We start from the raw sequence: 25,798 nt of genomic DNA on the forward strand, positions 1-25,798 counted from the left end.
TGAAATATTTTGTCCAGATTCGATTTAAGTTCGAAAATGGGCCATATAGGTCCACACCTTCAGGTACCTCCCCCACAAATGTTCAAAAATTGTCGCAAAACTTGTGCGCACGATAACTCTTGTAGGGAATAACCGATTTGGTCCATACTTTGCACATCGTGTAATTTCTACCAAACTTAGATGAGGTTCCAATATGGACTCAATCGGTCCACTCCTTCGGGTACCTCCCACACAAAATTTCGGAAAAGTTCAGTTTAGGACCTGCTATCGAATCGCTTTGATTGTTTACGCAAGTTGCATTCGCTGTCCTCTATACGACGCTGTAAGTCTCATTAGGGGCAAGCCCATACTTCCTGAGAAAATGGCCTGAAAGTTACAAAAAACCCTATGACACCGTAGTGGTGGTTGGATCGCAAGATAACTCTCGAACGGATCTTCCGATTCGGCCCAAAATTTGCCTTTCGAAATATTTTGTCCAAACTTAGTTCAAGTTCAAAGATGGATTATATCGGTCCACTCCCTCCGGTACCTCCCCCACAAAAGTTCGAAAATGTTCGGAAAATTTGTGCGTACGATAACTCTTGAAGGGAGTAACAGATTTGTTCCATACTTTGCACATTATGAAATTTCTACCAGACTTAGATGAGGTTCCAATATGGACTCAATTCGTAAACTCCTTCGAGTACCTCCCACACAAAATTTCGGAAAAGTTCAGTTTAGGACCTGCTCTCGAATCGCCTTTGTTTTTGTTGTAGCATCTTTTATTCACTGTCCCCTATACGAAGGTACAAGTTTCCTCAGGGGCAAATCCATACTTCCTGAAAAATAGCCTGAAAGTTGAAAAACAACCCCTGTGACACCATGTTTATGGGTGAAAGCGCAAGATAATTCTCGAACGGAAATGACGATTCGGTCCAAAATTTGGCTTTCGTAATATTTTGTCCAAACTTAGTTCAAGTTCAAAGATGGATTATATCGGTCCACTCCTTCCGGTACCTCCCCTATAAAAGTTCAAAAATATTCGGTAAAATTGTGCGCCCGATAACTCTTGATGGCAGTGACCGATTTGGTCCATACTTTACACATTCTCATAATATCTACCAGATATAGATCAGGTTCGAATATGGACTATATTTGTCCACTCCATTCCGTACCTCCCACACAAAATGTTGGATAAGTTCACTTTAAGACCTGCTATTGAATCACTTTGATTTTTGTTGAAGCAACTTACATCCGCTGCCTAAATTACGATGGTAAAAGTTGTTTCAGGGGCAAGTCCATACTTCTTGAGAAAACAGCCCGAAGGGTGTAAAAACCCCCCATGGTCTATGTCGGTCCATTCCTTTAAGTACCTTTTCCGCAAAATTTTTGAACTTTAATCCACAGGCTGAGGGTATATCTCTGTCGGCAAAGCCGACTGATACTTTTTTACTTGTTACTTTTACCGAAAAACATTGTTAATTACCGAAATTATAAGCATTTTTATTGTACCGATTTTTGTCGGTAACTCAAAAAAATGTGTTAGAGAATTGCACTACTGAACATTTCTAACTTTTAGAAATTCCACACCCTCAGACGACATAGTGATCGTAACGTATGCGGATGATTTTATGATCTTGGCGTCGGATCCAATGGTCGGAGTTAAAGTGTACATAGCTGACTTAGTGCAGTTCTCCCATCTGAGAATATGAACATATCTGCCGCTAAATCCATTGCCACACTGTAAACCACCTGCAGGGAGCTGAAATAAGGCTCCGACCAAGTGTTCATAGTTATTGGGTATAACGTTGGAACATTTTCACTAGGAGACACAAATCTTACCGATACATCAACACAACAAGATGTTGTCGATGCAAGACCTGCTTGGGAGTTATTGCCATGAGTATTCCTGTCACGATCCAGTGGACAAGCTTCCCCCACCCAGGCACGTCAGGAGATATCTTCATGATCAGAAGAGAGAGGTCCAAAGTTATGAGCGAGAACCTATACATCAACGAGCCTATCATGCAGGCTTGAATAGCATTCATACTTGAATAGCAGTTGCGCAGGCAGTCAAAATGTGTAGTGTTGATGCCGAACTCGGAGACCATCCCCATCCACCGCAGCAGAACGCCAGCTGCCAAGGCAAACACAAGTGGTTTTAGCTCAGTTAAGTTCCGGACAATGTAGCCGGAACTCAATTTATATTCTTCCAGAACTTATGCCCTGCATTTGGATTGGGACCACACTACACTTTGCATATGCTTAGCTACCCACCTGTTCCAGCAGTGTTTGGTGTGGCTGGGGTTTTCTTACCGGATTATCCCGAAACCATATTGCTTCTGGCAGCGGCTTCCACTCCAACATCAAGCCTTCTACGTAGGTTTTATGTTGCTACAACAAAAACAAAAGATTTGTCACCTATTAAAAATATCGCATGTTAAAATGCATTAATTGCATTTTAGGCCTTAAAGTTTAATTGCAACATTTGACTAAAACCATAATATATAATTTCTTTAACAAATTCTCTCCACAAATTCTCTTCCTTTTTAAATGAAATTCTTACTAATTTAGACATCCATCCGTGCTTGTCACATTACACAACACAACGAGCGTTCGCTGTTAATGGATAATGTCATGGAATTTGTTGTGTATTTACCGTGACCTCAAACCATTTCACAGTCCACTTTATACAAATTTAACATAACCGCAGGCATTCAAATTGGCGACCTTCCTGACCTCATCCCGACAATAAAAGCATAAATATCAACAACACAAATGTATAACCCTGTTTAAGTAAATGCGTGTTTGCGTTGATAGCTGGGTTGGTTGGGTTGGCGTGGATATTTGGGTGACCTCTTCAACAGCTTGAAGTAACCACTTAGGGCAGGCGAAAAAGAAGGGAAGGAAAAAAAAACAAATTGTATACCAAGTGCATTACAGCGAACATCTTTCATATTTTTAATGTCAACGTGATTTGAACAGTGGGAACAAGAAACAACAACAGTTTAAGTTTTGGTACAAAAAAAACAAGAATTTCAATTTTTCGAGGTTTCAATTGTGTTTAAATTCTGTATTATAATTTTGTGGAGGTGGTGTTCTTTTCACCCGAAAATGTAACTATAATCTGAACAAGTAAAAAAGTATCAGTCGGTTTTGCCGACAGAGATATACCCTCAGCCGGTGTGAATTGAAATAGTCAATTCTGGAAGTGTATCTTATTTTGGGAGTCATTTCTCTCGATGGGACAATTATATCAGAAAACATGGACTTGCCCCGAAAAACATAACGTCGCTGTAAACTAGGCTACTAGGGGTACTTTTGGTAAAAATTTTGAAAGTATTCTCGCCAAGAACCTTAACTTCAACAAAAATGTTGATAATTTGTGTGGGTGGTACCCTAAGGAATGGACCAATAGGGCCCACTTTTGAACATAAACGTTGTTTGGACCAAATGTTTCGAAATCCAAAGTTTGGACCAAATAGGTTGCTCCGTTATATCAGAAAACATGGACTTGCCCCCGAAAAACATAATGACGATGTAAACAGGGCTACTAGGGGTACCTTCGGTAAAAATTTCCAAAGTATTCTCGCCCATATCCTTAACCGCACTTAAACAAAAATGTTGATAATTTGTGTGGAATGGACCTATAGGGCCCACGTTTGAACATAAACTAAGTTTGGACCAAATATTACGAGATACAAAGTTTTGACTAAATAGGTTGGTCCGTTTATGAGATATTGCGCTTATCATTATAGCGAATATTTTCGAACTTTTGTGGGGGAAGTACCGAAAGTAGTGGAACTATAAGCAACAACTTCGAATTTCTTTCAAAGTTTGGACCAAATCGGTAGCTCCTTTTATGAGATATTGCGCCTACCTTTTTGGCGAATGAATTTCAAATTTTTGTAGGAGAGGTACCGGCAGGAGTGGACCTACAAGCACCATCTTCGAATTTTATCTAATATTCGAAGAAATATTACGATATGCATAGCACTCGGTTCGGGAGTTGTGGTGGGAACCAGGCACAACACATGCGGGCCGTAGGGTTTTTTGAAGCTCTCTGAAAAAACTTTTACCATCGTAATAGGGGCCTTGAGTGGAACCTGTTGCAAGAAAAATCAAAACTATTTAAGAGAAGGTCCTAAACTGCACTATTCCGAAATTTGGTGTGGGACAAACCCCAATTAGTTGACTTATATAGTCCATATTCTAACCTGATCCATGTGTCGTAGAAATATAACGATGTCCAAAGTATAGACCAAATCGGTTACTACCTTCGAGAGTTATCGAGCGTACCATTTTAGCGAATGGTTTGAATTTTTGTGGGGGAGGTACCCAAAGTAGTGGAATGATAAGACCTATCATAGAACTTGATTTAAGTTTGGACAAAATATTACGACTGCCAATTTTTAGTCCGAATCGGTTAATCCCTTCGAGAGTTACCGCGCGCTTCATCCACAACACATGGTGTCATAGCGGATTTTCGAGCTTTCTAGCCATTTTCTCAGGAAGTATGGGCATGCCCCTAAAAATTTGTACCGTCGTAATAGGGGCAGCGAATACTAATTGTTAAAACAAAATTCAAAACGATTTGAGAAGAGGTCTTAAATCGCACTTTTCTGGAATTTTGGGTGGGAGGTACCCGAAGGAGTTAAACGATATAGTCCATATTCGAACCTGATTTATGTCTGGTAGAAATACTAGGATGTGCAAAGTATGGACCAAATCGGTTGGTCCCTTCGAGAGTTATGGTGTGTATAATTTTTGCAGTCAATTTTGAACTTTTGTGGGGGAGTTAACCGAAGGAGTGGACTGATATGGCCCATCTTCGAACTAAAACTAAGTTTGGACAAAATATTACAAAAGCCAAATTTTGGACCAAATCGGTTAATCCGTTCGAAAGTTATCGTACGCCCAAGCCAGCCAGGCAGATAGATGGACGAACGGACATTGCTAAATCTACTCCAAATTGTCTGAAACTGGTTTAGTCCAACCACACTTGGGGTCTAAACCATTATTTCGATGAGGCACATTTTGCCCGTATGAAAGTGTATACACCCTCGTTAGCATAAATGCTGAGGGTATAAAAATATAAGTTCGTCTTGGATTCGATTGCCACAATAGACAAAATCGAAATTTTTTTAATAATGGCAGAAACACTTCTAAGTAATATTGACTTACATATCCTGATTATTTTAAACATGCAAGATTCCTCTAGTGTTGTTAGTCGAGTCAAATCTACAATTGAGCTGCATATATTAATTTCAGAGATATCTTAGAATTTTTTTATGGGAAATTATTTGTTTTTAATTTTTCACATACGCTCCTACTGTCCCTCAATAAAGGTTCTCTCTCCCACTGACATCGAATGTAGGTCGTTAAGTCATTGTAAACATAAGCATTTAACAGCAGAATTATGCTTGTCGTTAGGATGAGATAAATACAACAAACTGGGCGCGTTAAAGTCAACACATTGACAAGTAAATATATGTATATTTATTTACATAAACAAGACTCATACATACAAACAAATCCGCATACACAAAAGAATCCATTAACAACAACGACGTAAGGACAGCTATTAGTTTTAAGATCCGACAATGTAACGTTTGGCCTTCAAAATAAATATTGGTAATGCACCAACTGTGTAATGACATTTTGATAAAACAGATGTAGCGTATTTGGCAGCGCAAGTTCCACCAAAATGCCTCAAAGTGGAAAGTGCCGTTGGACTTATGTCCACATTTTTTACCAGAAGTTTTTTACCACAGAAATATGTAATGCGAACTAACAACGAAATAACAAGTGAATGAATGCGTTGCTTAAACCTGCAAAATATCAAAAATCTGACATTAACTTTATGTGAGACTATAACCAAACGTGGGCCTTGTAGCTCATCATTAAATTTGAATTGCAAGACTATTAACCTTGTTCCGTAATTTATAAGATTTCCATATTGCTGCAGAAAAAGAAAACAAGTAAGAAAGTATCAGTCAGCTGTGCTGACGGAGATATACCCTCAGCCTCTGACCAAAAAAGGAGCAAGCACCATAATTATGTGGTATATAAATTATATTGATTTTTATACCCTCAGCATTTATGCTAACGAGGGTATATACACTTTCATACGGGCAAAATGTGCTTCATCAAAATAATGGTTTTAGACCCCAAGTATGTTTGGACGAAATGTGTTTCAGACAATTTGGAGTCGATCTAGCCATGTCCGTCCGTCTGTCTGTCTGTCTGTCTGTCCTGCTGGCTGGAGCGCACGATAACTCTCGAACGGATGAACCGATTCCGTTAAAATTTTGGCTTTCGTAATATTTTGCCCAAACTTAGTTTAAGTTCGAAGATGGGCTATATCGGTCCACTCCCTCCGGTACCTCCCCCACAAAAGTTCGAAAATGTTCGGAAAATTTGTGCGCACGATAACTCTAGAAGGGAGTGACCGATTTGATCCATACTTTGTATAGTGTAAACATTCTACCAGAGTAATATGAGGTTCCAATATGGTCTCAATAGGTCCACTCCTTCGGGTACCTTCCACACAAAATTTTGGAAAAAATTCAGTTTAGGGCCATCTCTCGAATCGCTTTGATTTTTGTTTTAGCAAGTTGTATTCACTGCCCTCCATACGACGGTACAAGTTTCATCAGGGGCAAGTCCATACTTCCTGAGAAAATAGCATGAAAGTTGCAAAAAACCCCTATGACACCGTATAAGGTGGTTGGAGCGCAAGATAACTCTCGAACGGATCTGCTGATTCGGTCCAAAATATGGTCTTAGTAATATTTTGTCCAAACATAGTTTAAGTTTGAAGATAAGCCATATCGATCCACTCCTTAAGGCACCTCCCCCACAAAAGTTCAAAAATGTTCGGAAAAATTGTTCGTACGGTAACTCTTGAAGGGAGTGGCCGAATTGGTCTATACTTTACACATCCTAATATATCTACCAGATATAGATCAGCTTCAAATATGGATTATATTTGTCCACTCCATCCGGTACCTCCCACACAAAATTTCGGATAAGTTCACTTTAAGACCTGATATCGAATCACTTCGATTTTTGTTGAAGCAACTTGCAATCGCTGCCTCAATTACGATGGTAAAAGTTTTTTAGGGGCAAGTCCATACTTCTTAAGCAAACAGCCCGAAGAGTGTAAAAATCCCCTATGGCACCATATGTTGCGGCTGGAGATCCACTTCCATAACGGTCAATGTCGATCCATTCCTTTTAGTATCTCCTCCGCAAAACTTTTGATCTTTAATCCTAATCAACTTTTTTGTCGGTTCAAACGCCCAAAATTTTTAAAACCCACTAAATACATACGTGTTTTGGGAAAAAATTGTTTCAATATACACAGGCTGAGGGTATATCTCTGTCGGCAAAGCCGACTGATACTTTTTTACTTGTTGTCTGTTCAAACGCCCAAAATTTTTAAAACCCCCTAAATACATTCGTATTTTGGGAAAAAATTGTTTCTATATACACAGGCTGAGGGTATATCTCTGTCGGCAAAGCCGACTGATACTTTTTTACTTGTTATTCCCTCAGCATTTATGCTAACTAGTGTATATACACTTTCATGCGGGCAAAATGTGCCTCATCGAAATAAGGTTTTTAGACCCCAAGTATGTTTGGACGAAATGTGTTTCAGATAATTTGGAGTTGATTTAGCCATGTCCGTCCGTCTGTCTATCTATCTTGCTGGCTGGAGCGCACGATAACTCTTGAACGGATCAACCGATTCGGTCTAAAATTTGGCTTTCGTACTTTTTTGTCCAAACTTAGTTTAAGTTCGTAGATGGGTTATATCAGGACACTCCTTCCGGTACCTCCCCCACAAAAGTTCGAAAATGTTCGTAAAATTTTTGCGCACGATAACTCTTGAAGGGAGTAACGGATTTGGTCCATACTTTGGGCATCGTGAAATTTCTACCACACTTAGATGAGGTTCCAATATGGACTCAATCGGTCCACTCCTTCGGGTACCTCCCATACAACATTTCGGAAAAGTTTAGTTTAAGACCTGCTCTCGAATCGCTTTGATTTTTGTTGTAGCAACTTGTATTCACTACCCCCCATTCGACGCTACAAGTTTTTTCAGGGGCAAGTGAGAAAATAGCCTTAAACCCCTATGACACCGTGTGTTGTGGTTGGAGTGCATGATAACTCTCGACCGATTCGGACCAATATGTGGACTTCGTAATATTTTGTGCAAACTTAGTTTAAGTTCGAAGATATACCATATCAGTCCACTCCTTTCGATACCTCCCCCAAAAAGTTCAAAAATGTTCGGAAAAATTGTGCGTACGATAACACTGGATGGGAGTGACCGATTTGGTCTATTCTTTACACATCCTAATATATTTACCAGATGTAGACCAGGTTCGAATATGGACTATATTTGTTTTGTTCACGCCTTTAAGTACCTCTCACACAAAATTTTGGATGAATTCACTTTAAGACCTGCTCTCGAATCACTTTTTTTGTTGAAGCATCTTGCATTCTCTGCCTAATTTTTTTCAGGGGCAAGTCCATACTTCTTTAGGCACCATATGTAGTGGCTGCACAGCTCGAACCGAATGCTGCGTTCGTCCACACTTTGGATATCGTAATATTTTTTCGAATATTAGATGAAATTCGAATGTAGTGCTTATAGGTCCGCTGCTTCCGGTACCTCTGCCACCAAAGTTCGAAAATATTCGCTAAAATGATAAGCGCAATATCTCACAAACGTAGCAACCGATTTGGTCCAAATTTTCGATTTCGAAATAGTTTGTTCAAGCTTAGTATATGTTCAAATTTGGGCTCTATCGGTACAATCCTTAAGGTACCACCCAACAACATATTTCTGTAGTTAAGGGTCTGTTCGAGGATCCTTTGGACATTTCTCCCGAAGGTTTTCCTAGTGGCTCGATATTATGTTTTTCGTTGGCTAGTATGGTACAAAAGCCCTAGCTATCGATACCCCCGCAATTTTTTGAGCTTTAATCCAATCCATATTTCCGTCGGTTCATACGCCCATACATTTTTTGTTGGAAAAAAGTATTTGAATCCACACAGGCTGAGGGTATATCTCCGTCGGCAAAGCCGACTTATACTTTTTTCATGTGTATCAAGAGTTTGCTTCAAAATACACGGAATACGTAGATACCGTAGTGTGGGGCTATACCAAATTATTGAGATGTAGTGCAAATTTTTTTAGTAAGCAAACTTCTTCTTTACAGAGAAAATTACATTAAACTAAATTTAGACGAAATTTTTAAAAAAGTTATATTTTAGAGGTATCTTGCACGCTAGCCATTTTAGTATATGCCGTCAGGGGTTTTATAGATTTTTGGGCATTTTTTTCAGGAAGTATGGACTAACTCTGGAAGCAAATTGTGCCGTTGTAATAGAGATCGTGAAAAAAACCTTTAAAATTTTTCAAATAGATCCGAAACGAGTCCTCAAACTGTACTTTTCCCAAATGTTGTGTGGGAGGTACAGGGAGGACGGGACCGATATAGTCCGTATTCCAACCTGATGCATAACTGGAAGAAATAATACGAGATGCAAAGTTTGGACCAATCAGAAACTCCCGATTTGCAATTGGTGGTGCCCTCAGGGTTTCTTGGAGGGCCATTCTTGGTTTAGGCCATTGTTTCGGGAACTATGGACTTGCGCACAAAAAAAATTGTACCGTTGTAAAAGGGGCTGCTATATATGGGCTATGTTTACAATTTTTGTTGTAGAAATTTAGCTATCATTGAAACCTCAAAATTTCAACCCAGCAAAATGTTAGATGACAAATCATGAGCTGAATCATGGGTGCAAGTGACATGTCATAGGTGAAAATTTAGGTGAATTACCAATGACATTTACAAGGGAGTGACACACACTTGCACCAGTTCATTGTCATAGCATCTTGCACCAGTTCATTGCCATGGCTTCTTGCACCAGTTCATTGTCATGGCTTCTTGCCATGAATCGGGAGGCTCGATTTTCACCGTAGACCATTGGTGTAGTGGACTTTTTTGCTCAGTTCAATCCCAGGAATCAGAAACACGGGGGGCCATTAAGGTTTTTTCCTTCCATACAAATCGCCCCGGCGCACTGTGGTCGAAATCACAGATCTAGCGGCGCGAAATTAATAACTTGGAAACGAATGGAGATATCTTTCTGAAATTTTGCACAATCTCAGTCTGTGTCCATGGGTAATAATGGGCTAAATATGAATCAAATCGGTTAATATTTTGGTATATCCCCCATATAACGGTACCTCCTGATATTCGGTATTTTGAGGATTTAAGCCATCCTTTCCTTCCAAATTAGTTGCAATTTGGTACTTGGGGTTTCTTGTGATCACTAAACCTTTCCACCAAAAATTATGGACATAGGTGCAAGTTTGGGTATAGGCCCCTTTTAAGGTATTGTCAGTATTTTGGGGGTTTAAAGCTACATTTCCCGGCCAAATTAGGTGAAATTTGGTATTTGGGGTTCCCAGTGGACCCAAACATCCTCCACTAAAAATTGTGGACACAGGTCTACATTTTAGTATTGTCCCCATATAACTGTACCTCCCAATATTCGGTATTATTAGGATTTTGTCTACATTTTCAGAACAAATAAGCTGAATTTTGGCATAGGAGGTTCTAGTTGGTTATAGATATTCTCCACCAAAAATTGTAAACATAGGTCTACATTTCTATATAGCCCCCATATAACTGTACCGACAGATTTTGGGTATTTTGAGGATTTAAGCTATTTTTCAAGACGATTTATCAGCAAGATTTGCAGCTATTTTCAGCTAAATTGTGGTTATTCGGAATCTATTATTAAAAAAAAATGGACTGAACCTCAGTGGACCTTGCGTAACTACGCTCCATTCAACAAAAGTATATTTCACTAAAAACATAAAAAAATTATAATTTTTGAAAATTTATTGCTACATAACTAGGAAACTTCTTACTTATCTTACACCCTCCCCTATCAATAAAAAATAAACTTTGTTTAGTTTCATTATGAATTTATTAAACAATTAAACAAATATGAAACCAGGTTTTTAGCAAAAATTTTGTTAAAATCGGATGCATCAAAATTTCTTGCACTTGACAGTTACTAACTGAGCGAATAATTACAACAACAAAAAATTGAAAACAAAATTTTAGTCAACAGAGTGTCTGTAATCGATACAATGGAAAACATTTCGCAATTTTATACTTTGATTTTTTGACTTTCGCGCCGCTAGATCAATGGTTTCGACCAGTGTGCGGCGATTTTATCATGTCCGTCCGTCTGTTGTAATGAAGATACAGCTCGCAATTTGTATGATAAAGCTTTGCAATTTGGTATAGACGTTTCTATTACTCCTAGCATGTTTGGTATTGTATATGGGCTATATCGGTCCACGTTTTGATATAGCCCCCATAGAACGGTACCTCCCGATTTTCGGTATTTTGAAGATTGTGGCCTCAATATTCCTTCGAAATGGCTGAAATTTGATATTACGTCTTAGTTGGTGGTATAAAACTTTCCCCAGAAATGTGTCGGTACAGGGCCACGCCTTAATATAGCCCCCATAGAACGGTATCTCCCGATTTTCGGTATTTTTATCCATATATATTTCAAATATATAAAATGTTTTGATGTTATTACCAATATCACATGCGGTTGCTTCTTTGTCCAATAAAATATTCTTATTATCCTTTTTCATATTCGTGGATTCAATTATAAAATGTATTGGTCATTTAATTTACTTGAAAAGCACCTTTACTTAAGGAAACACAGACAAACACAGATTTATGCACTACCTATCCATATACAACGACTGCTTTAAAGAAAATGCCAAAATAAGCCAAACTGATGGTTAAAAAATGTTATCTGCCTTCCTAAACTGACAAACAGAAAAAAAACATGAGAACTCGTACAGTTTTTTTTCTTTCCCTCTTCGTTTGTTAGGTTCATAAAAATCAGCAACAAAAAGACAGTAACAAACTTATTGTATACATATCCAGCAAAAATTTGTTAAGCACATGCCATTACTTCATGCATTACCGCATTATCAGGATTACACTTAACTACCCTGTAGGAAATGTCAATAGTGAATCTATACTGATTTACTACTGACATTGTCAACAGTACTACTGACAAACTGTAGACAACTAATGTAATTTCCTATAGACATTTTGTATGAACGTGTCATTCGAAAGTCAGTACTGACATTGGAACTAGTTTGTCAGTAGTAAGTCAATAGTTCCTGAGGAACCATGTGTTGACATTGGAGGTAGTGAGTCAGTATAAACATTGGAGGTAATGAGTCAGTAGAGACATTGGAGGTAGTGAGTCAGTAGAGACATTGGAGGTAGTGAGTCAATAGTTCATAAAGGGTCATATGGAGACATTGGTACCAGACTTTCCTTACTAAGTTTTTTGGCTTATATGAACTTCTTACGCTTAATACGCTTAATAAGACGATGATTTTACACTTTTGTTTAAATAGTATGTTTTACTAAAGAAAAATACATATTATTGAAAATGCTAAAAAAGTAAAAATTGTGTATAACTGGCTAAGTCCAAGATTCCACATAAGTTCAAAATAAAGGCAATGTTTTCGAGGCTGGCTAAACATTTGAATATTTAAATAATAACAAAGTCGTTTTCATTGTCAGAAATATCATCGCCTTTTATTTTCTTGGCCATAATACTATGTTTACATTTACGAAATCCACTCGATTTCAAATGGCAATTCCATAGCTCAAACGTCAAATGATATATCATCTAGGAATTGAAATGAATAAACATGTATAAAAAACAAAATGTCAACATGATGCCAATGTATCATATCAACAAAACTAGTCGACATGATATCCAAAAACTTCAAAAACTGAAGGCATTACAATTCATGAAGGAAACCCCCCTTCGATTGTATATGTGTATGTATTGAGAAAATGATTCCTAGACAAGACACTAGGGTGACTTGATAAAGAAAAAGACTTCCATAAATACTTCATAATTACAAAATTGTAAAAATGTTTGTATAAATAGAAGTTATCAAAATCAGCCTTTGTCTTCTAGCCATTAGCATTCAAATACGCCTGATGAGCCTAGCTTAAACCACCAGGCGAAACGATCGTAGCGTAATGGTTGAGTGTGTGGTATTTCGCTAGAATTCATTTTTCAATACAAAACTCCTTAGGCCATATTAGCTCGATTAATCCAATTAATTAATTAAAAAATGTCCTTAAATTTGCTTACCTATTACAGCTGTACAAACAGTGGACATTATAACTCATTATTATGTGGAGTTCAAATATGTATATTGGGTCCAGCATTTCCAGCAAGACGGGACATTATATTCGCCAAGCTCCACAATCTTCTCTAAAGATTCCACAAAATGTCTAATTGTCGAAGTTTCACCACACATGTTGTCAGCCGCCTCAGAATTTGTATTTTCATAATTGTCCATTTTTCACTTGTCTTTTATAATTTATTTTGGTCATACTTGTTATTAAATCCTGAATCACACGTTAAATTCACGATATTTTATTGATTTTTCTCAAAAACACTTTTTTCACGAAGCGCCAAAATTATTTTACACCAAACAATAGTTAGGCTATCATCTGTTAAAATAATCAATGCTTCTTCTTATTAAGATAAAAGTTTCAATAGTTGACAACATGTTGACAAAGTGTTGACTTTGTCACCATAATAGTAGACAAAGTGTTGACATGTCGACACATGTCCCCATGCTTCCTACAGGGTAATTACTTACTACTTACTTAATAAGTAATGAGTACGGTGGCACAGAGCTAGTTTGTCCGACTACAAATCCTAGGGTTGTGTGTTCAAAGTTCAAATAGTGCTGTGTGAATAAACCAAATAAAGTATATTTACAAAAAAAAGATATCATAATCAATATAAACCTTAATCACGATTTATGAAATGGAAGTTGTTACTGAAGGTATTAGCATATTTTCTGTATAAATAGATGAGTGTATAGTGGTCGTGGTGTTCATAATAATTTTGGCCAACAAAATTTCAAATTAAATATTTTTTTGGTATTTTGATTAAATATCCATAAACAACATGTGCCGCGCGTTCACCCATAAGAACGTTAAAAACTTGGGTTTGGGCGTCGGGTTAGTAACCCTCCCCTAGAAAAAACATCCTACTATGAAAAAACGAAAGAAAAGAAAAACAAACCCCTCTAAAGTTGACGAACCCCGCAAACGTTTTAAGGACCATGATCTGCGAATCTGCACCTGGAATGTTCGCACTCTTTATAGAGAAGGTGCAGTCTTCGCATTGGCAGACGTACTTGAAAAGTACAAGGCCGATATTACTGCCATACAGCAAATACGATGGATTGGGAAAGGCGTCACAACAACACCTAAAGGTGACGCACTGTATTATAGCTGCCATGACGTAAAGCATGAGTTTGGTTGCGGATTCGTAGTTAGTCGGAGATTAAAACATCTGGTACCCAGCTTCACCCCAGTGAATGAAAGACTTGCTGCAATTCGAATAAAAGCTAAATTCTTCAACATCAGCTTTATTTGTGCTCATGGTTCCACTGAAGAAAAGGACGAACAGACCAAAGATATATTTTACGAGCGCTTAGAAGAAACATATGACCGTTGCCCTGCCCATGACATTAAAATCATTCTAGGCGATTTTAATGCCAAAATTGGAAAGGAGAATATCTTTGGCCCAACAGTCGGGAAATTCAGTCTCCACAGTGAAACACCTGACAATGGTATGAGGCTGATAGACTTTGCAGCTGCAAAAAACATGGTAGTTAGCAGTACCAGATTTAATCATCTCGATATTCATAAGGGCACCTGGCTGTCTCCAGGTTAAAGGAACAAGTAATCAAATTGATCATGTTGTAATAGATGGAAGACATTCATCCAGCGTGTTGGATGTACGATCGTTCCGAGGCGCAAACATTGATTCGGACCACTACCTTGTTTCAGCAAAGGTACGTACCCGTCTAAACGTTGCAAATAAAGCATGGACAGACTCAACATGGAAGTTGGACATCGATAGGCTGCAAACACAACAGATAGCCACAGCATATTCCACTCAACTAGCCCAATTGCTTAACGCGAGCACTCCTTGTCCCGATAACATAACAACACAATGGCAACATATTGCCCACTCCATGCAAACAGCCGCAAAATCCATACTTGGATTCCAGAGACCTCCACAAAGGAATTCATGGTATGACCAGGAGTGTCGTGCTGCTACCGAAGAGAAAAATGCGGCATATAGAGCTACTTTACAATCAGTAGCAACGCGTAGCGCACGAGAGAGATATCGGGAGAAAAGGAGAGAAGAGAAACGTCTTTTCCGCAAGAAAAAGAGAGAAATGGAAAAGCGGGAGTGTGAAAAAATCGCGATTTACAGGAGCCAGAATGAAGTCCGAAAATTCTACCAAAAAGTGAAACATCAAACAGATGGCTTTGGTACAGGCACACCCTCCTGTAGAGACCAGCAAGGTAATCTGGTAACAGATACAGATAGCGTGCTCAGGATATGGAAGGAACATTTCTCCAATCTGCTGGTATCCAATAGTAGCGAAGACGATGATACCACAGATCCAATCCCAGAAGATGGTATAGAATGTATACCGCCCGGCCAAGATGAGGTAAAAACAGCAATCAACCGGCTGAAGAATAATAAAGCAGCAGGAGCCGATGGCTTACCAGCCGAACTGTTTAAAACCGGAGGCGACGCGCTGATAAGGTGTATGCATCAGCTAGTTAGCACCATATGGCAGGAAGAACGCGTACCCGACGATTGGAACCTGAGCATCCTATGTCCCATCCACAAGAAAGGAGATAAGACTGTATGCTCAAACTATAGGGGCATAAGTCTTCTCCCTATTGCCTATAAGATAGTGTCAGGGATATTGTGCGAACGACTAAAGCCAATGGTCAACGAAATAATTGGACCATACCAATGTGGCTTTAGACCTGGCAAGTCCACCATTGACCAGATATTTACCCTGCGGCAAATCCTAGAGAAGACCCAAGAGATGCATATCGACATATTTCGCCTTTTTGTCGATTATAAAGCAGCATTCGACAGTCCCCTCCGATCAAAGGTATTCCACGCAATGTCTGAATTTGGTATCCCTGCAAAGCTCATCCGGCTTTGTAAGATGACTTTAACTGATACTAGGTCCTCAGTTAAAATTGGAAAGAACCTCTCCGAAGAATTTTGTACCAAAAGAGGTTTCAGACAAGGAGACAGCCTTTCGTGTGACCTATTCAACATTTTGCTGGAAAAGGTAATACGAGATGCAAATGTCAAAAGAAATGGCACAATTTACACCAATAGCCACATGTTACTTGCCTATGCTGATGACATAGACATCATGGGACGATCAGTAAAGGAAGTAAGTGATACCTTTAGGAAGGTCGAAGCAGAATCTGCGAAAGCGGGTCTGGCGGTAAACGGCGAAAAGACCAAATTGATGGTGTCGACGCGCAAAGCGTCCATAGAGCTCGGACCAACTGTGGAAGTTGGTACCTACAATTTTGAGGTAGTTAAAGACTTCGTCTACCTCGGCACTGCCATAAACACAACAAACAACATTAGTTGTGAAATAAGAAGAAGAATTGTATTGGCCAACAGATGCTACTATGGTCTAAGTAAGCAATTTAAAAACAAAGCCACATCTCGTCAAACAAAAATAACACTATACAAAACACAGATACTACCCGTGCTAATGTATGGCTCCGAAGCATGGGTACTTGCGCAAGCAGATAAGGCAGTGCTTGGTGTGTTTGAGAGGAAAATTCTTCGAAAGATCTACGGGCCGATTTGCGTTGACGGTAAATATCGACGTCGTATGAACCACGAGCTATATAAGCTATACAAAGACATGAATATAGTTAAACGTATCGAGATGCAACGATTGCGTTGGCTAGGCCATATCATGAGAATGTGCGATGATGAACCCGCTAAAAAGGCGTATGAATACATGCCACATGGCGGTGCACGCATAATCGGCAGGCCTAAGCTTCGATGGAGCAAACAAGTGGATGAAGAAATGGAAAGGCGCGGTATTCCAAAAAGTCAAGCGAAAAACAGAGAGGAATGGAGATCTTTTCTTAGTTCGGTCTATGGGCCAACTAAGTAAGTATCCATAAACATTTAACTACTTGTGCCATTTATATCCGCGGCCATATTTGTACTATTTGTTAACTTTCGGTGTCTACATTTAAAAAGTATATTATTTAGTTCCACCGCCGCGTGTTATAATCAATTTTTTGACCTAACCTCAAAATGTGGATAATCGTTTCTGCGTGTTGGTACGGGTTTCTGTTCCGTGTTTAATGTTTGTATTTATGTGTTGTTGTTATGAAGAACTGAGCCAATATGAATCGGCGTGCACTTATTGATATGGGAGAAGTCTCCCTTGTCCCTTCAGGGATGTTGTGGGAACATATGTATGTATGTATGTATGTTATGAAGGACCGTTCCTATAATGTACATATGTTCTAGAAAGCCGTTAACTGTGATCTTAGGTAAATTTTTGTAGTTGTTTGTATTCTTGAATTTTGAAAGTTTCAGTATCTATTGAACATAGTCGGAGAAAAATCTATAAAAATTAATTAATTTCTGAAGTTTTTTGCTATTTCGACCTTTAAGAACCGTTCATAGAAAGTTCGAATGTTTTAAAAAGCTATTTATTGAAAACTTTGCGACATTATTGTGGTTGATTGTTTTCTTGATTTTTGAATGCTTTTGTTTCTATGGATCAGAAACCGAAAAATCGCATTTGTTTTGTTATTTTGATCTTAAAGAACAATTTCTACAGATTTCGTATGTTCTACAAAGTTGTTTATTGACATCTAAGGTACATTTTTGGTTGTTTGATTCAATTTTGATCGGTTTGAAATCTGTAGACCAAAATCCGAGAAAAACTTATAACGGAAATTTGACCTTGAAGATGAGGGTGAATTGATTTTATGTGTTCACAACTATTATTCTTTAAGATGAGAGCTACAACTTTGCTTCCACTTCTTAGCGGTTTAGAAGACATGAGCCTGGCAAAATGATCCGTTTTTTCATCAAGGCCTCAGGTTGTTGGGGGCCCATAACAGCAAAAGTCGAAGTAACAGGGAAAAACGACAGGACATGTGTCTTTTTATTTTTTGTCTTCTATTACGCTGCCGTGTCAGAATATGATTAATTTTCCATGACTCAAAAAATTACACATAGTGTTATTTTCTTGTTAATAAATGAACATTTCTTTTTTGTATAATTTTGCTTGTTTTTATATTGCTGTTTAAAACAACATTAGTAGATATTATTAATTGGTATGTATATGGATGGTTTTAGCATCGAAAGGATACCTTAAGCATATCCGATCGTGCTGAAAATTTGTTATGATTCTTCTGTAGTGATAAGTACATAGTCCATAACGTTTTATGTTGATATACCAATGTTTACTACTTTTGTCTCATTGTCCTAAAGAAATGCATCATCCACTGTGCTATGTGGGGTCTAAAAAAACATCGCTCTTCTTTGCAAAGACAATATATTGCGGGATCTCACTTTTGCTTCTCTCCCTCGCGTACAGTGTAAGTTAACTATACAAATAATAAACATAATACGGTTGTGTTTTTTCATCAATGCATACACATACATATGCTAGTATTGATCTGGTCGCCGCTGGTCTAAAACCATGTGGACTACTTCATAAGTGTAAGCAGATTCCCTGAATTTAAATTCAATATATTTGTAGACGTCGGGAATAATGGATTGGGTTTGGAAAAATAGGTCATGTTTTGTAACTTTTGTATATGTCACAGGCTGAGAATACCACTGTTAGCAATGCCAACTTATTTAGTTACTTGTTGGCATTTATTAAATTGAATCGCCACTACAGGATCTGGCCATTACGTTGACGAACCAACCGATTTCCCTATTGAGCTATTTACCCACTGTTCTTCTTAACTTCTTGTGAAATAAAAAAACTATCTTTACATATATTGACCATATTACATGTCAAATGTGTATAACAAACTAAATTGAGTATTATTTGGTTGGCTTTCAATACATTTCAATGTTGCTTACATCTAGTATATGTATGTAGCTCTTAACAACATATCATCACATCTAGTATTTTTCCACACTATTGTTTACCAATCATGGTGATTTCATCTATTGGCGTCTGCTTATGACAAGACTATAGAATTAATCACAGCTTTATGATCAAGGCGTTTGTTGCTTGCCACTGCCATTGAGAGGCGTCGTTTAAGCGAATGATTAAACGACGATTGCCCGCTATGTATGTATTCCGAAGCAGGGGCGCACATTCACATACATTCACCCAATGGTTTTTATTATCTTATGAGTTAAATAAAAATCCATCCATTAAGATGGAGATAATGGTAACGACACTTAAGGACAAGGACAACAACCGTGATGGCGAAGACTAGGATGACGAATAGTCGTACTCAACATTGAAAATATTTTGGGTCAATAAAATGTCAATGTCTTTATTAATAGCATCAAAGGAGCTGCAATATTGTCATTAACAGAAAGGAAAATACATAAATAAAATGATGAAGAACAATAATGAAATAAAATAGATAACATGAATGAATTTGAAAGACAAATGAAACGGAATGTTGTCTTTTAATGAAAATATAAATAAAATTATTGTTTAATAAAAAAACTGGTCGCTTTCAGTCAATTATTTGTTGTGACAATAATTGAAACAATGCAAAAGTTTAAAAGTATTTAAAATTTAAGAAAGACATTTGACCTGCAAAGATGTTGCGGCCATAACACAATTTTCATTGAAAATCCACGTTTGTGGCCTAGGTGGTGCTTAAACAAAATATTCCTTAGAAATCCACGTTTGTGGCCTATGTGGTGCTTAAACAAAATATTCCTTAAAAATCCACGTTCGTGGCCTAGGTGGTGCTTGAACAAAATATTCTTTAAAAATCCATGTTTGTGGCCTAGGTGGTGCTTGAAAAAATATTCTTTAAAAATCCACGTTTGTGGCCTAGGTGGTGCTTGAAAAAATATTCTTTAAAAATCCACGTTTGTAGCCTAGGTGGTGCTTGAACAAAATATTCTTTAAAAATCCACGTTTGTGGCCTAGTTGGTGCTTGAAAAAATATTCTTTAAAAATCCACGTTTGTGGCCGAGGTGATGCTTGAAAAAATATTCTTTTAAAATCCAGGTTTGTGGCCTAGATGGTGCTTGAAAAAATATTCTTTAAAAATCCACGTTTGTGGCCTAGGTGGTGCTTGAACAAAATATTCTTTAAAAATCCACGTTTGTAGCCTAGGTGGTGCTTGAACAAAATATTCTTTAAAAATCCACGTTTGTGGCCTAGATGGTGCTTGAAAAAATATTCTTTAAAATCCATGTTTGTGGCCAAGGCGGTGCCTGAAAGAATATTTTTTAAAAATCCACGTTTGTGGCCTAGGTGGTGCTTAAACAAATATTCTTTAAAAATCCACGTTTGTGGCCTAGGTGGTGCTTAAACAAATATTCTTTAAAAATCCATGTTTGTGGCATAGGTGGTGCTTGAAAAAATATTCTTTCAAAATCCACGGTTAAAGTTTTGAAAATTTTCTTTAAAAATTTATGTTTGTCGCCCAGGTGGTGCTTGAAAAAAAATCTTTAAAAATCCACGGTTAAGGTTTTGAAAATTTTTCTTTAAAAAATTTATGTTTCCATCCACCTTTGTGGCCTAGGTGGTGCTTGAAAAAAAATCTTTAAAAATCCACGGTTAAGGTTTTGAAAATTTTTCTTTAAAAAATTTATGTTTCCATCCACCTTTGTGGCCTAGGTGGTGCTTGAAAAAATATTCTTTAAAAATCCACGTTTGTGGCCTGGGTGGTGCTTGAAAAAATATTCCTTAAAAATCCACGTTTGTGGCTTAGGTGGTGCTTGAAAAAATATTCTTTAAAAATCCACGTCTGTGGCCTAGGTGGTGCTTGAAAAAATATTCTTTAAAAATCCACGTTTGTGGCCTAGGTGGTGCTTGAAAAAATATTCTTTTACAATCCACGTTTGTGGCCTAGGTGGTGCTTGAAAAAATATTCTTTAAAAATCCACGTTTGTGGCCTAGGTGGTGTTTGAAAAAATATTCTTTTAAAATCCACGTTTGTGGCCTAGGCGGTACTTGAACAAAATATTCTTTAAAAATCCACGTTTGTGGCCCAAGTGATGCTTCAAAAAATATTTTGTAAAATACTACGTTTGTGGCCCAGGTGGTGCTTGAAAATTTATTCTTTAAAAATCCATGTTTGTGGCCTAGGTGATGCTTGAAAAAATATTCGTTAAAAATCATCGTTTGCGGTCCAGTTTGCGCTTTAGAAATCCACGTTTGTGGCCTAGGTGGTGCTTGAAAAAATATTTTTTAAAATCCACGTTTGTGGCCTAGGTGGTGCTTGAAAAAATATTTTTTAAAATCCACGTTTGTAGCCTAGGTGGTGCTTGAAAAAATATTGTGGCCCAAGTGGTGCTTCAAAAAATATTTTGTAAAATACTACGTTTGTGGCCCAGGGGGCGCTTGAAAATTTATTCTTTAAAAATCCATGTTTGTGGCCTAGGTGGTGCTCGAAAAAATATTATTTAAAACCCCATGTTTGTAACCTAGGTGGTGCTTGAAAAAATATTCTTTAAAAATCATCGTTTGCGGCCCAGTTTGCGCTTTAGAAATCCACGTTTGTGGCTTAGGTGGTGCTTGAAAAAATATGCCTTAAAAATCCACGTTTGTGGCCTAGGTGGTGCTTGAACAAAATATTCTTTAAAAATCCACGTTTGTGGCCTAGGTTGTGCTTGAAAAAATATTCTTTAAAAATCCACGTTTGTGGTCTAGGTGGTGCTTGAAAAAATATTTTTTAAAAATCCACGTTTGTGGCCTAGGTGGTGCTTGAACAAAATATTCTTTAAAAATGCACGTTTGTGGCCTAGGTGGTGCTTGAAAAAAATAGTCTTTAAAAATCCACGTTTGTGGCCTAGGTGGTGCTTGAACAAAATATTCTTTAAAAATCTACGTTTGTGGCTTAGGTGGTGCTTGAAAAAATATTCTTTAAAAATCCACGTTTGGGGCCTAGGTGGTGCTTGCAAAAATATTCTTTAAAAATCCACGTTTGTGGCCTTGGTGGTGCTTGAAAAATATTCTTTTATAATCCACGTTTGTGGCCTAGGTGGTGCTTGAACAAAATATTCTTTAAAAATCTACGTTTGTGGCCTAGGTGGTGCTTGAACAAAATATTCCTTAAAAATCCACGTTTGTGGCCTAGGAGGTGCTTGAAAAAATATTCTACAAAAATCCACGTTTGTAGCCCAGGTGGTGCTTGAAAAAATATTCTTTAAAAATCATCGTTTATGTATGGGGATTTCTGAGTGAAATCGGACACTTTGTCAAAATGAGGTTTTTGATTTTGAAAAAGTGTCCGATTTATTCTTTAGAAAATCCACGTTTATGCCTTTGTTGGGCCATGAAATCTATTCTTTAAAAATCCACGTTTATACCTTTTTAGCTTACAAAGTTTTGCAAACTTAATGTATAGGGAAACTCGTTACTACCATCAACGGACAAAAATTAATATTCACATAATTTATATCCTAAAGGACTTACATTTACGTTTAAGTGACATCCTTGCCATTTGAAAAATATTAACAATTCATGCCTAATTTGTTTTTCTCAATATCTCTCTTGCTCTCTCTCTCTCTCTCTCTTGCATGCCCCTCAAACACCAACAGCAAAGATGTACGTCTACCCGTCCAATTACAAAGAGCCATGGCTGCCGAAGCAGAGGCAGCACGTGAAGCTCGTGCCAAAGTTATAGCCGCCGAAGGTGAACAGAAAGCCTCAAAAGCATTAAGAGAAGCATCAGAAGTTATTGGTGATTCACCGGCAGCATTACAGCTACGTTATTTACAGGTAAATTTGGAATGGCATTAAATTATTTCTTATGTGGATAAATAATGAAACTATTTCGCTTTCTTTTCTATTCTCTTACCTTTCGTAGACATTGAGTGCCATTTCAGCTGAGAAGAACTCGACTATAGTATTCCCATTGCCCATTGATCTGATAACATATTTCCTCAAGTCGAATGATGCTGATACAATAAAAACCGCCGCCTCTACAGCCAAGGCCATTGCTGACCGTGAAGCCGTTGTACCCACACCTATTATTGTACCATCCACAGTAGCTGGGGCTGCATCAATGATAGCTGGTATGGGTCCCATACCCACAACGAGCAACAATGTGAACAATGTAAATCATGAAACTAATGGCATTGTTACTGCAGCTATGTAAAATTGCTTTGTGGCAAGACGTTAAAGAAAAAAGGAAACGAACGAAAGAGTGGGAGCATGTTGCAAAACAAAAAAACGTTAGTGTCAGTCAGTGCAAATATTTGAGATGTACCCAAATACAGAAACCAACAACAATAAATACAAATAAGATGGCATTTACTTATGTATACAGATGAACATAAAGTCCCTCGTCCCTTTTACCCCCTTCCCATGAACAAAAAATGCGAAATTTCTTCCTTCTATCCTAACAAGCCAAAAAGTAAAAGCAACTTTATTCCCTTATTAAAAATATACAGGAGCCCCTTTAAACGATACTGAAAAACGAAGCTGGAGATGAAGATGAATATGATAATTCAGAATATTAATAATAAGTATTAAAAAACAAGACCCATCCAGAACTTACGATTTCACAAACAGGCAATACAAGGATATATAAAAACAAAACCTAAACAAATGCAGTAAAACAACAATAAACGACAACCTTCGTAAAACAAATAATACATCAAACATTGCATCATTGCCTTTACATTATCTATTTGAGAATTGTATTTTTCATACACACATATAAATCATGTAAAGATAGCCTAGTTTATGTTAGTTATCGTTTACCGTTTAATTATGTTACGAAATTGTATGAGATGATTTAAATTGACGAAAAAATATGAAAACCACAAACAGGTAGCAAGTTATTATGTTGTACTTGTTTCGTTTTGCCGAGAGAAACCGAATTGATAGGGCGGTAAGACAAACTCCTGGGTCTGGTTCAACAATTTTGAAAAAAAGTGGTTTTCTATCGCCTAATCCAGAAATTGCATCCGTATAAAACTTTCTTTCTTTCTTTCTTAGAAGAAATTAATTTTGACTCGATTTAGCCATGTGTTTTGTTTATCTGTCGATCTGTATCGCAGATGCTCACGATAACCATCGATAGGATCAACCGATTTCCTCCCAACTTTCCCACTCGTCATATTTTGTCCCAACTTACCTACCCCTCTAAAATTGTTTCTACGATAACTCTCACAGAGTAACCACAATTTGGTGCATGCTTTAGATTAGATTCGAATATGGACCAACTAAGTCACTTTTCCGGGTACCTCCCACACAACATTTCAAAACTTTTTAAGGCAAAAGTGTAGTTCAGCAGGTTTCCTCTCGGCCCATCTCCTAATTGCCAATAATCCCAAAAAATCTAAATCAACAACGAATTGTTCAGAGTGAAAAATAATTGGGAACAAGTAAGAACGGCGTTAAGTTCGGCCGGTCCCAACTTCTTATATCTTGCACCGATATTTCGGTAAGAAAATGTGGCTAAAACCTAAAAAAATACCGAAAATCAAGAGGTACGCTTTTATGGGGAATATAGGATGACGTGGACCTATACTCACAATTCTATTCCGGAATATTTTATAACCACATGGAAGTCTAAACAACAAATTTCAGTCATTTCGATGGCATCTTGACGTCACAATCTTCAGAAATCGAGAGGTACCGTTCTATGCGGTGTATATCAAAACGAAGACCTATTCCGTCGAAATTCAATCGGAAAGGTTTTCACCTCCAACGTAGACTAAATAACAAATTTCAGCCATTTCGTTGCGTTGTTGTGGCTACAACCTGCAAAATACCAAAAATCAGGAGATACCGTTCTATGGGGGCTATATGAAGGCATTGACCTGTACGGACAAATTCCAGGGAGAAAATTTTATACGGACAAATTTCTGGATGAAAATTGCGTACCACCAACGAAGACTAAATACCAAATTTCAGCCATTTCTGTGGAATATTAAGGCCATAATTTTCAAATTACCGAAAATTGGGATATATCGCTCTATCGGGGCTATACGCAGGCGTGGATATATAGCGAAACATTTAGAAGGGAAAGTTGAATACCCCCAACGAAGACTAAATACGATATTTCAGCCATTTCAATGGATTATTGGGTCATAACCTTCAAAGTACCGAAAGTCGGGGGGTACCTTTCTATTGGGGCTATATTAAGGTGTGGACCTGTACCAACAAATTAATGGGGGAACATCTTGTACCTCAAATGAAGACTAAATACCAACATTCAGCCATTTTGGAGAAATATTTAGGACATAACCTTCAAAATATCGAAAATTGGGACTAATGGACTTGTACCGACAAGGTCTTCTGTAAGAAGACTTCCAGGTCTTCTATAAGAAGATCTCCAGGTCTTCTATAAGAAGATCTCCAGGTCTTCTTTAAGAAGACTTCCAGGTCTTCTATAAGAAGATCTCTAGGTCTTATATAAGAAGACCTCCAGGTCTTCTATAAGAAGATCTCCAGGTCTTCTATAAAAAGATCTCCAGGTCTTCTATAAGAAGACCTCCAGGTCTTCAATAAGAAGACCTCCAGGTCTTCTATAAGACGACCTCCAGGTCTTCTACAAGAAGGCCTCCAGGATTAGAGAAGACCTTGTCGGTACAAGCCCATTAGTCAAGGTTATGGCCTAAATATTTCTCCAAAATGGCTGAATGTCTTCATTTGAGGTACAAC

At 37.7% G+C, this 25,798-nt stretch overlaps 1 protein-coding gene across 4 annotated transcripts in view; it reads left to right on the top strand.

Moving 5' to 3' along the window:
- Window positions 1–24,903, top strand: part of LOC141401102 (band 7 protein AGAP004871) — a 149,700-nt gene extending 124,797 nt beyond the window's left edge. For all 4 annotated transcript variants that reach the window (XM_073980945.1, XM_073980944.1, XM_073980946.1 and 1 more), the window contains 2 exons: window positions 22,723–22,903; window positions 22,992–24,903. In XM_073980945.1, coding sequence (XP_073837046.1) covers window positions 22,723–22,903; window positions 22,992–23,282 — 472 coding nt within the window. In that variant the 3' untranslated portion in view covers window positions 23,283–24,903. The remainder of the gene's footprint in view (window positions 1–22,722; window positions 22,904–22,991) is intronic.
- Window positions 24,904–25,798: the final 895 nt, after the last annotated feature.

The sequence above is a fragment of the Musca autumnalis genome, unplaced genomic scaffold (assembly GCF_047663935.1).
Source record: "Musca autumnalis isolate F117 unplaced genomic scaffold, ASM4766393v1 scaffold_4, whole genome shotgun sequence".
Lineage (NCBI taxonomy): Eukaryota > Metazoa > Arthropoda > Insecta > Diptera > Muscidae > Musca > Musca autumnalis.